This window comes from Larus michahellis, chromosome 8 (assembly GCF_964199755.1).
Source record: "Larus michahellis chromosome 8, bLarMic1.1, whole genome shotgun sequence".
NCBI lineage: Eukaryota > Metazoa > Chordata > Aves > Charadriiformes > Laridae > Larus > Larus michahellis.
The window spans coordinates 36689994-36702946 of NC_133903.1; the positions used below are offsets into that span (position 1 = coordinate 36689994).

The following is a 12953-nucleotide window of genomic DNA, read 5'->3' on the forward strand; positions in this document are numbered from 1 at the left end:
ACTAAAACTATATTTTAGCACTGCTTTTGCATGCAAGTTCAGCGACTCATTCACCTCCTTATGTCAAATCAAGACTGGTGCTTTTCTAGAAAATATGATTCAGTTAGACCCTAGTCATGCTTCAGAAAAACAGAGGTAACTTGGTGAAATTTAGCCTGACCTCTTGCATGTTACAGGCCATTAAATCACCTAATAGTCCCTTCTGGCCTTAAAATCCATGAATTTCAAGAATTTTACTACAGTCAAAGTTTAAATACATAGCTCCTAAGAATGATGCTCTTATTCCGATGTTTTTATTCATGCATACCAAAAAATGTATCTACAGAAATAGAAAAAAATACACATTTTATTCATATGACAATCAGTCCTACTGAAAATACATTTGGTGTCACATTTTCAAATAGGAAACATATCTGCTGTTTCTCTCCAGTGTCACACATCCTGTCACACAGTGGTTCAGAAGTTGCAGAAGGTGAGCAGGGCCTTGGCCCCCTGTCTATATATTTTCCACCTCAGCTATCCCTATGTCCTTATGTTATGTTTTAGATGCAGCCTTGTTAAGGCCAACAGATCTGTGACATGCTCTCTTCTTTAATGGCTGAAGAGGTAAGTCTCGTCTTAACCAAATCAGTACAAAATGAGAAACAATACACGTGGTAGACATAGTGCACTTCATTGGTTTGATTAAAATCAGCAACATTGGCAAGACTGGCGCCCGTGTACCTAGCTAACTCTGTGTGCTTTCAGAACGCGGACCCTAATGTTACAGTTACATGCCTTTTATTCCCTTCATCAAAATACAGATGTTACGTTCTCGAACCTCCAATGTGAAGGTGCTGGACTTCCCTTCATCTGATAAAAGAAAACTCTTAACTGAAACTTGCAAATATTTATTTATGTTTAAGTACAACTGCGATTACTGAATACGAATGTCTGTTTAAATTACAGATACACATACGGTACATGACAAATGTAAGCGATGCTAATGTTACAGCGAGCCCAGGCTCCTTTGCAAACCCAAGGTAAGCGCAGTTATGCCCAGCACCGACGGTCCGGAGCCGCAAACCCCGCGTCCCGCGCCCCAGGGGAACCCGCCCGGGGCTCGGCCGGGCTGCCGGGGGCAGCGCTGGGTGGCGCCCGGAGTCCCCGTGTGGCTCCGGCCCCCGGCGGGCGCTGCCGTGCCCGTGTGCCGCAGTGTCCGCGCGCGGGGAGCGGGGCTGCCCGGCCAGCGCGGGGCAGGCGGGCGCAGCCCGGACAGACGCCGCGATCGCCGCCGCCCCGTCCCGTCCCGGCGCACGGCAGGGCAAAGTGCCGGCGAGCGAGGGAGCGGCCAGCAGTCCGCCCGCTCCCGGCCCGGCCCGGCCCGGCCCGACCCAGGAGGGCGCTGCCGTACCTTGCTGAACACCTCCAGGTCGTCCTCCTCATCGTCCAGAGACAGCACCTCGGCGGCGGCGAGCAGCGGCCCCCGGGTCGAGCCGGGGGCACCGGCCGGTGGGTCGGCGTCGGCCCCAGCCCCTCCCCCGCCGCCGGGGGAAGGCGTGGGGAGCGGTGGCCCCGGTACCCGGCCCTCTCCCTCCATCCTTCCCTGCAAGCGCGGGCGACGGCCCCGCCAGAGCCGCTCCCCGGGGGGCCGCAATTGGCCGCCCGCCGCTCCCCCCGCCCGCGGCCCGCCCCCGGCCCCGGCCCGGCCCGCCCCGGGGGGTGCGCCCAGTGCGCAGGGCTGGAAGCGGCGGCGGGAGGGCCGGCCTGCGCTGCCCTGCTCTGCCGGGCCGGGAGGAAGCGGGAAGTGGCGGCTGGGAGGGCGGCGGGGCCGCAGCTTCTCTGCGGAGGCTGGCCGGGAGGGGAGGGGGGTGGCGGCGGCCGCTCACACCGCCCACAGACGGTTTCGTGGAGGCGTCAGGCTCGTTGGCGCGCCGCCAGCTCCCCGCTTTGGCCGCCTGCGGGGTTGCCGAGGGGTTGGGCGGGCCGGCCGGGCTGGGGTTAGCCGCCCTTGGCTCGCCACCCGCGGGGGCGCGCTTGGGGGACGTTGCTGCTGCTGGCCCGGGCCGCTGGAAGCGGTGCGTCAGGGAGCCCGGCCCAGCCGGACGGGCCGCCGCCGGTGTCCGCGGCAGCCCCGAGGGCGCCCGGCGGGGACGGGCTACCCGCGGTGGCGGCGGGTGGAAAGCAGGGCTGCCTCTGCCCCTCGCAGCCGTGCTGCGGTTTGTCGCCCGAGGCTTGTTGGCTCACCCTTCCGTCGCGGGGTCGGTGTGCTTCCTGATGTTGAGGACAGAGATCGCTCTGGGGTCAGAGATTTACTTGTGAGAAGTTGACAACAGATTACGTCTGAAAAGGAGCAGGGAGAGGGACACCAAACATTGGAAAATAGTAAAGCTGCAGAAAGTAAAAACATCAGCAACACCAGTGCTGCTGGTTGCAGGGCCCGGGGATGTGTGCTGAGCCAGCATGCAGGCCAAGGGAGGGGATGGCTTTCGTGCTGGCCACAGGAGCGTCTCTGCGGTGCTGGGCATGTCACCAGGGCCCACGTTTGCAGGGTGTAGAACAAGGCGCGTCTTTGCAGGCTTCATCTGAAGTCAAGGGGAACTTTGTTGTTAAGGTAGGCTTCAAGAGCCCTGGGTGGGTACTTGGGTAGATACAACATAATCTTTGTGTACCTTAGTTCCCTTGCTGGCAAATTAGAAAAGGCAAACCCCATAATCAAATGAAAGTATTTTGAAAAGCGTTCATTTGTGAAGCACTCCTGGCAGTTGATGAGGAAATGCGTTTGGTATTTCATATTTTTCAGTGAAGTCTTGAGCCACAACTTGAAAGAAAGAGATAAAAATAAACACTAAATATTCACTGAGCTGTGCAAAGAGAAAAAGAATACACCTGTGTAATTAGAGAATGTAAACTAAGATATTTTCATGTTTGTTAAAAAAAAAAACAAACAACCAACCAACCTACCAACCAACAATCCAACCTTCAGAGGGAACTGTGGGTGAGGGGATGGTGGGCCTTTTCACAGAAGTGATTGCACACGTTTTTGGCTAACAGACATGCATTTGTCATATGTTGCTCTTTTCCGTGGTCCAGCCACCAGAGGGAGATGGGACTCACCTTTCCTGGATACTGGGATACTCGCGGATGGCAGGGTATGTTTCAGTAAGTTAAAACAGGCGCTTTCTGTAGTTTTAAAATAACAACTGGTGCTGGTATGAGAGCCTCAGGCTTCTTTTCCTTCCGACCCTGTGTAGACTGACCCTGCCCTGCTGCTGTTTGCTGTGCCTTTGAGGAACCTCGTGTCTCTCTGGTGCACTGCCTTCCTCACAGGCTGCCACAGGCCCTCAGATGGGTGCTGCTCACCTCCAGGCTCTGCAAGGTGCAGGCTTGGCTTCCTTGTTGTGTGGGTGCTTCTCATCCAGCACCAAATCTACGGCTCTCCCCACCTCTGCATCTTGTACAGTTCCTTTCCAGTGTCCTCACTTCTCCTGTATCCCCTGGTTACCCTCAGTGTTGTGGTTTAACCACAGGCAGCAACCAGGACCATGCAGCCACTCACTCACTTTCCCTGGTTGGGATGGGGAGAGAATCAGAAGAGTAAAAGTGAGAAAAAAATCGTGGGCTGAGATAAAAACAGTTTAGTAGGTAGTGCAAAAGCAAAGCAAAACAAGGGACTTATTCACTGCTTTCCCATGGGCAGGCTGGTGTTCAGCCACCTCCAGGAAAGCAGGGCTCCATCACACGTAATGGTTACCTGGGAAGACAAAACACCGTAACTCCAAACATCCCCCCGCTCCCTTCTTCTTCCCCCAGCTTTATGTACTGAGCGTGACCTCACATGGTATAGAATATCCCTTTGTCCAGTTGGGATCAGCTGTTCTGGCCGTGTCCCCTCCCAACTTCTTGTGCCCCCCCGCTTGCTTGCTGGTAGGGCAGTGTGAGGAGCAGAAAACACCTTGAGAGCTTCATAACAACCCAAAACACCAGTGCGCTATTGACACTATTTCCCATCCCAAATGCAACACACAGCACCCTACCAGCTGCTAGTAAGAAAGTTAACTCTGCCCCAACTGGAGCCATGATGCTCGAGTACCAGATACTAGTGAAATGTGAATGTCAGAATATAAATTTTCTACTCTTTGTACATCAATGATAAGACAAGTGTACCTAGTTTGTTTTCTGACTTTATATAGGTGATGGATGAGTTTTGTTTCCTCTGGTTTTGTCTTTGTTTCCCTGTTTTTAAGTGCCACGCATTGTGCCAGAGGCTACAGGTTTTCTGAACAGAGTAAGTACCTACAACCTACGTAATGCCTGTGTTTTTAGTATGTCTGTATTTAAATTCAGATGTCATACTTGTGAGGCAGTAGCAAAATAAAAGAAAAGTCATCAAGGATCAGAACTCCAGACAGCACACATCAGAGATGATAAATAAAGGACAGCCAGTTAAAGAAAGTATAAAACTGATGTACTGTAGGCTTGAATACTAAGGTTGTCATCTGGATCATACTAATTTTTCAAAGTTTTACCATTCTCTTGGGTTCTTTATTTCTGTTTGAGAGAAATCTCACAAGATGCTTTAATTGGATTTTTTCTTATTATAGCTTTTTATTAGCTCATTAATCAAGCTTAACAAGACATATTTTTAGATTCCTCACTGGCAGTGCTTATCTTTCTGTGCTTTATATTTCAAGTACCAATCTGTGAGGAAAAGGTAGGCATTGTCCTTCGCTCTAGGAAAATACGCATTACATTTCACAGTTATATGGAGTCTTAATCATCACAAGGACCCATGCTAAAACAAAATGGGAGACCATTTTGCCGTCATGTTCACCTGCCCTCCCCATTCTCTGCCCTGGTTGTCCCTAATCTCCGTTGAAAGGACCCAGGGAGTAAATGTAATTTCTGGGCACCTTCCTCCCATGCCGAGCCCCGGTGGGATTGCCAGCACCTCTCCCCCTGCAGTACTTAGCAAAAAGAGCTTTTTACAGAAAATTTGTTGCTCATTTTCTGCTTGTAGGACCAGAGACGACTATAAACAATTGAATAATTGTGCTGTTCAGAGATATTGGAGGTAGCATAAATGCAGAGCTACGCTTACCAGAGGGGATTTACAGGTTTCTCTTGTACTGTTATTTCAGAAGTGCATTGCTGTAGATCTTGGTTATTCTTCATTTCAGTGTCTGTGTGCGCACACGTACGCCGACAGGCTCTGTGTTTGCTGAGTGCCTGGAGTTTACGCATTTGACCAGTGATACCCTGCCTTGAACCTGTGGAATTAGATCTTGGCAATAATTAAGTCAATATGTCAGATGTTGTTATGCCGTGAATATTATTGCCCCGCTTATTTAAAGAAATAGCTATTGCACTGAGACAATACTCGACGATATTTTGATAAATAAATTTTAACATTTTGTAAAATAAGGTGTTTTCTAAGTACCTACACAATCTTCACGAAATACTCAACCTTTCTGGGCCCTCCAACTCAGGAACAACGAGTGGAGCATTCGTATATGCCAGGGCTGAGCTGCAATTGCCTCCAACTTTTATTTATTCACTTAAGCCCAAAAAGCTATTTTGTATTACAAAAACGTCAATATTATTCCTACTTGCATTTTCCCTTTTTCTTTGGTAAGAGTGTTGATCCTAGCTAGTAATCCCTTCCAGAGTTGCTTTTTCTTGAACAAATTAAATTTGCAAACACCGAAGCAGAACCAAGCTATTCCTTCGCTCTCATGTGCAGGCTGCATGTGATCCCTTTAGGCCACAATACCACTTTGAATACTTAATGTTGACTTGTCGAGTTTCACCAACCGCACAGTGATATGGACAGGATTAAATCTTGTTTTATTTCGTCGGTTCCCTAGCCAGGCAGTAGCAGGGTACGGAGGGCTCATGGTGTTTTACTCTGTTCCACCACTGCAGTGCAAATAATAAGCACATTAGTGAATCTGCTGACATTCGGCACCTTGACGCAAATGAGAACATTTTCCTAGGCCTGAAATGCATTGTCAAGTAGCATTCTTGTCAGGGTTGTACAGTGTAGAAGCAGAAGTCATTATGTTTACACCCAGAAGATATTTTGATGGTGAATTAAGGGCTGACCTTCATATCATACCATTTATTAGAGCAAGCTTTATAGTAAGCTCCATATAATGGCTCAAAATAAGGTTAACTATTTCTGTTCCCTGCCTGAACTGGCAAAGGAGTCAGAGCATTAAAGCTCTCAGATAAGTTGTGAACTGCTTCGCTTTTCAGCTCCAGAAAGGTAACTGTTAAGCTTTTCTGTTATTTTTGTTGTTGTTATTAGTTTAAGTTTGGAAGGTGCTTTAATTGGAATATTGTAAAATGATTTATCTGTCAGACAGTGGATATCATCCGAGCTTATTTTTTTCAGAGGCTATCAGACTGTCTTTGCTTTCTGACGGCTCAAAGGAAATTACAATGTAGTGTACTCATAATCATGTTATCTCTTTTATAGCTGCAGATCATTTTTATGACACTGTAGATGTACAAAGCCCTGATCGATATCTAGAGACTTGCTATCCTTTTAAGTTATGTGACTCTGCCAAATTTTAGACATTAAAATATTCCAGGTGAAGCGTTATTGGGTTTCATAGTTTTTACAATATCTAAAAACAGTTGCCAAGCTTCATTGGATATGAAGGCATTGATTTTTTTTTTTTTTTGGTAAGACTTTGCACTGTTGTCAGATAGAGTCCATCTGTTCTAATCTAGCATTGTCTCTTCTGCTGAAGGAATGGTTTCGTGTTTCCAAATAATTGCTGCTGTTCTTGTTTTTTGATGACTAGTATATTTAGCAATCTGTACTTCATGGCATGAAATATTAGAGTATCTCCTAGTCCAAAAGTATGCAACGAATATGTTAATATTTAACATAACTTTAAAGGCTTACTGAATTAATCAGATATATGAATGTGAGTTCTTTCTATTTTTATTTTTCCTGATGCCTAGTTTGGGAACTCTGAACTTTAGGTAAAAGGAAAGAGATTAATACTGGACTTCAGTTAAGCTGTTTATCAAAGACCAGGTGTGGTCCTGTCTGTTAAATAGCTGGAAAGAAATGACAGTGACTGATACGAATGTTATTCACTTACAGGTGTCTGTTTATAACCCATTTAAATTGAAGAAATCTGTATTTCAGCTGTTTACAGTGTAATGCACAGGCTCTGAAAATACTGTGCAAACCTGTGATTATTGTTTGACCTTTTAGGCACAGGGCTTGCCATTGTTTCAAGGATTATAAGCCTTCACAGAATTGCTTTATAAGGATTTAGCAATCTTTTATTTTTCACACAGGCTTTCAGTGACCCTAAAAAACTTTACCAAAGGGAGCCGGCAGGTAGGTGAGCCGGCTTAAACCAATCCAGGAGGCACGTTGTGGTTGAATTAACCCTCTGTGTTCATGATGTTTTAATAGATTTATTTTAATTTAGACAGCAACTTTGTGTGCCTCTTGCCTTAGTTTATTACTACCAGGATGACTATTAAGAAATTTTTTGTGTGAAAGGTTTTTTAGTCCTCAAATTCACACCTGAACTATTGACATAAAATTGGGATTTTATGTCCCCCTCTATATAGGACCTAATTAACGCTTTAATACTTATTGATAGAAAATGGTATTTATATAGTAATTCATAAAACATGCGGAAAATTCATTCTACAGCTACACTGCCACGGAATCTCTGACTTTTATCTTGTGTCACTGAGCTCTTCTCTTCCATAAAACTCTGTATGATACTAATTGTAGAGGACAGTGGTTCAAGGTCATTCTTGCTAAAAACTGCCCCTTTTTGTTCTACACAGATCAGAAAACGTATAAAACCCCCCCCACATCATAACGCAGAAATAGAAGTATGGTCATGGATAGTAGCTTATGACCCAGAGGAAAGAATGTGAACAACGTGGCTGCAGAGAGGAATTTTAAGTGATGTATGTGAAACTGCCAAAATGAGAATTGCAGCCGAAGGAAGCGAGCCAGCAGTCTAACTACAATCAATATCCAGGTTAAGTAAACAATTACAGTCTGCCGGAGTTGAGAGGAAATCCACACAGCTTGACGGGGTAACTGCAGCATCTTCAGGTGTAAATTCTGAATTTACTTCATGGATTCCTTTCTTGCCATTTACACAGAGTTTAACTGGTATTTTTCACAACCTACCAGGCAGAGGCTGCTCTCAGTTTGTGAAGAGCCGTTGTTAAGTCCTTGCAAACAAATGATGCATGTCAATTAATAGTGGAGGTTGTTTTAAAAATCTGGAAGCTGGTGAGAGTCAGAAGTGACCAGAAGAACAATGTATGTTATCAGACAATATGATTAGATGGGGAAGCAGGCTTATGAATAAGTAAAAAATACAAAGGAGTAATATTAGGGTACTTTATGAGCACTGGGCTTGCCTGACATAGAAGAAATCAATCCTAGAATGGAAACAGCTGTGTTTACAACATTTTAGGATAGTTTCCTTATCAAATATTAATAAGTGGAAAAGCCCTTGTGTGAAAACTTGGCAGTTGGTCCAACAGAAGATTCTTCTTCTCTTTGCAATATCTGCTATAAAGTTGCTAAATAGCTCAGAATAGTTTCAACACCATTAAAAGAGATGCCTAAACCCAAAAAGAGCTGAGATAGATCGATAGAATATTTTTCACATTTTGACTTCATCTTTTACCTCTTACTTAGGCAAAACTTCTTGGGAAACCAAAATTTTCCTGACGGTGTTCATACATATGAAACTGATAGTGTGGTAGACAGCTGTTCTATTACTATCCCCTTATTTTATATTTAACCCCACAAAAATATCTTTGTGCTTTAAAAATGTCAGTTGCTGCTAGCAGACAGTAAAGTGCCAGAGAGTACGTGTTCTCCTGTGCTCGGAACAGCTGAAATGCAACGGCCCAGCTCCTGCCTGTTCTCTCACCATGGCGTGTCTTGCTTAGGATTAGCTAAGGCATGTAAGATATCCGGTGGGAATGCTATACAGCGAACATATGAGAGGTGTAGCACAAGTACACAGGAGAGTAGACTTCATTAATTTTGTAGCACAAAGAAGGGAATTTTTTTTTATTTTATTTCCTCTTAGCATGATACAATTTTGGAGACTTTGTCTTCAAAATTGAGAAGTATTTGTCTCCAAATACTGAGAAGAACCATTGCCAAATTCTAGAAAAGAATAGCTGAGGAAACAATTAAAATTTCAAGTCTTTATACTAAGACATAATCCAAGACAAACAGTGACTTTGGACAGTATGGCCAGATTGCAGCTGCAAGAGCTCTAGATCAGACGGGGAAGGAAGTATTCCAACAGATGCGATTTACGGTAGTGGCACAAACAGTCATATGCTTCCTGCAGTTTTCTCTTATTTCATAACAATTAGTAATTTTGTTTTGTGTTGTGAGAAAATGAGAAAGACCAGATTGGTCTGTATTTTAGAGGGGCAACAATGGGATTAACTAGGTCCCTATTTTATTCAGCTGATTCTGCACTTAGGGATGGTGCGATAGCAGAATACTTAAGATGTCGACCCAAAGGATTTGCAAGAGAACTTGTGTGTCAGATGAGGTTTGTGGATGGACTGTGGCATTGAAATACTGTATTCGGGTGAGTTACAGTGAGCTCTGTAGTTAGACAGCACTGGCACGTGTTTTCCACTGAGAGAAAGACAAAAGTTGTTAGGCAAGACGAAACTGCAGGGAAGAGTAGGTGTACCTCCCCGTCTCCTAGGAATTAAATCCCTGTCATATGAGATGAAAGCTTAAATATATGAAATTTCTCTTCGTTATTCATCTTTCTGGTAAGCAATTGCTAGAAGGATGCTATAGACTTAAGAAAATGGAAGGAATAGAGGAGAACTTGAGAGGTGCGTATTACAATATTTAGACTTAACATGCTCCGTACTGTGAAAAAGTTTGGAAATCAGAGAGTTCAGTTCCTTCTACTTTAAGTGTATTACTGTGCTTTCCTTACTTGTGAAGCAAAGCTGCATGCTATTTTTGGCTTTACTGAACTTCTGAAGCCTTAACGGAATAATATATTTTTTTTTCTATGTCATATCGCTTAAGACAGCAATCTGCCGGATTGCATTTTTCAGCCTGTGGCCATGTGTGCTGCAGTAGTTGATGTTCTGTAAGAATTCCTCTTTAAATTGGCTTAATGATTTATACTACCAAATTGTTCACACTTCTAAATTGTATATATGAAACTAATGAAAAAGGATAGAATTCTAGACTGGTGACCTTTCTTGTTCTCATGTGATACACACAAGGAAAACAGGAAAGAACAGAGAACAACTGGTGGAACGGGTTTGTTTTCCATATACGACATCTCTGAGAAGACCTTTGGGTTTGCTTAAGAGGAAACTCCAGTTTAACCATCCCTTAAACTGCCTCTTAGATGGTCAAGCTCTGTTGATGCTGGACTCCATAGCTGAGTGTAGGGGAAGGGGTCTCGGTGGTCAACTCATCTGTGTTTGAATCCGCTGGGAATTGCTTCAGCTCTTTAGCAGGTTGGAATAGCTTAGGAGTGCCTTCACGTGAATTTGCATTCCTTTGTTTCAGAAAGCCATTCATGCTGCCAGGAGGAATGATACAAGATGTGGGAGACTTTGATTTCATTCCCACTCTGCCAAAAATATCTAACATAATTCCCAATAAGCTCTATGGTTTCTGCCTGAAGCCCTGTGCTGGTAAGGCAACACAAGTATTTTGGACATAGTGCTGGAGAACAAGACGGCCATTCTTACCTTCAGCTCTCCTCTCTGCTTGTTAAGAGTTATTGGGTAGATTGGAGCAAATCACCTTTGATATCTCTCTGCCTTTTTAGGGCTTTAGGAGCATTCCCAAAGAAGATTCATGATTCCTGTGCCTGAGCGGAACCAATGCAAATTACTCACAAGGTAACAAAGAAATTGGCCTAGGGTTCGCATGAAAATGTTCTGCTGGTGTGTGGATGCCTTTTAACTTTATCCTTAATTTTACACGCAGACCTGAATGCAAATACATGCCTAATAGGAGTGAGGAAGGGAGGCGAAAGGAAACAATAAAAGCAAAAATGGTAGCTATGGACTTAAACCCTGATGAAAAAAGGTTGGAATAATCTTCTGGTTACTCAACATATTTAAAAGTATAATCTAGTTAATAAAGCATTTTTTCCTCATTATTATTTTTATAGCACAAAAAAGCAAGTAATGTACAGATCGGTACAGAAGCTGAAGGAATGAGTCTCCAGTAAAAGTATGGCCTGAATTGCTAATAGCTTTAAAACGAAATTATGCCTATTTAGAAATGAATCAGCCAATTTTTAGGTAACCAAAATGCCAAGTGGAATGGATACAAATTATCTCACAACTGATCAAAAGGTAAATAATGACATGTACTGCTGCATACTGAGGAAGATGAAAATAGCGTTGGTAATCTGCCCCTGGGCACTGAGATTGCCATAATTGGTAAAATGAGTCTGAAACGAAGAAATGAGGGGTGAGGCTGAGAGACTTTTGGACTGCCCAGCCTATCTCCTGTAAACAGAAAAAAGCGAGTTCAAGTGTCTTCCAACGACGATGGAGTTAGCAGTGAGCAGAAACGTGGGCAGCAAGAAGAGAAAATAATTTGCGTAACAACAGTCAGGTAGGCCAGTCTGGTCCAGCTTCTGCGGTGTGAGGGATGGAGTCCCTGTTGGGGCTTGTTCTGTCAGCCCTGCTCCCATGGATGTCCTCCTCAGGGAGACGCTTTGTGCCACCGATCCTGCCTCTGCTCCCATGGATGTCCTCCTCTGGGAGACGCTTTGTGCCACCGATATCTGCCTCTGCTCCCATGGATGCCCTCCTTTGGGAGACACTGTGCCACCGCTACCTGCCTCTTCTCCATGGCTGGGCAGGGGTAGCAATTTGTCCAGCTGGGAAGAAAGGGTTGGATGTTTGGGAAGGGAAGTGCAGCCCACCCTGCTGGAGGGAAAAGCAACGGGCTAGAGTAGTTCTTCAGGATTATAGTTAGGTGCTAAGTTCAGCAGAAGGATTTTGATTAATCTGGGTAAAAATTGATGGTCAGGAAAGAGTAATTAAAATGTTTGTATGCAAATATAATGAGATGGACCAGCAAAACATGGGATGTTAGAAGGATTACAAGAATGTAGTGGAAAAACAGGTGTGGAATGGGACATGGTAATCAAAAAAGATAGATTTGCATATTAATTTATGAGGCAGATTAAAGAAAGAAGTAGCAATAGTGTAGCTATGTTGTTTGATTCAAATGTGCTTCAAAATCAGGGAATGATAGTTAGAAAAATTCTATTAATTGTGTGAGTCTGTTAGATATTGTAGGGTTGGATTTGGTTACTAAAGGAGATTTTTTAAAAAGCCTTTTTTGTTTTAACGTTTTGTGCGTGGTTAAAGCTTTAAGTACTACCAGGAGTTGTGACCATATGGGTGGGCAGGCCCACATATGGAAGTATTTAACTTCTTCAGTATAGTTTGGAGAACAAATGCTAATAATACTGGTTATTTCTGCTGGTAATAGCTGACAGTTTTTTCACTTCATTGATAAGAGGCCAACTTTAAGGTTTCATTTAAGTAGTGAAGATATTCTGGAGGACCTGATTGAAGAACGTATGGTGTGTGATTCAGATAAAATTAAATGACAGGAGTAAAACAAATAGGTATGTAACTGAGGAATTTGAAGTTCAATACTCTATGGATGTGAGTGATTAAATCAATCTACCAAAGAAGGTCAGAAACTCAAATGTGGAGGAGGTCTGGAACTTTCTTACTCAAAAGTTTTAAAACTATCTGGAACTAATATCCAGAACAAAGAAGGAAATATTCTAGAAAGAATCTAACTGGATAACAGCCCCATAATTAAAAAGAAATGAGCAGAGTGAAAAAAGATTGCAGAAAGGGGTGACAGGCAAAGAAATCTATGCAAAAGGGGTAAAGAAGCATAGGAATAAGGAAAATTGAACAGA

At 43.9% G+C, this 12953-nt stretch overlaps 1 protein-coding gene across 5 annotated transcripts in view; it reads right to left on the reverse strand.

The window, feature by feature from the left end:
• SNX7 (sorting nexin 7) overlaps positions 1–1826 on the reverse strand; it is a 34464-nt gene extending 32638 nt beyond the window's left edge. Inside the window, exon 1 of one of the 5 annotated variants that reach the window (XR_012588785.1) lies at positions 1394–1691. Coding sequence is in view for 4 of the 5 variants with exons in the window: in XM_074598255.1 (XP_074454356.1) it covers positions 1394–1579 (186 nt within the window). In the remaining variant the exon portion in view is untranslated. Of the gene's footprint in view, positions 1–1393 lie in introns of all 5 variants that reach the window. The other 4 variants (XM_074598255.1, XM_074598252.1, XM_074598254.1 and 1 more) reach the window with 4 other exon arrangements.
• Positions 1827–12953: the final 11127 nt, after the last annotated feature.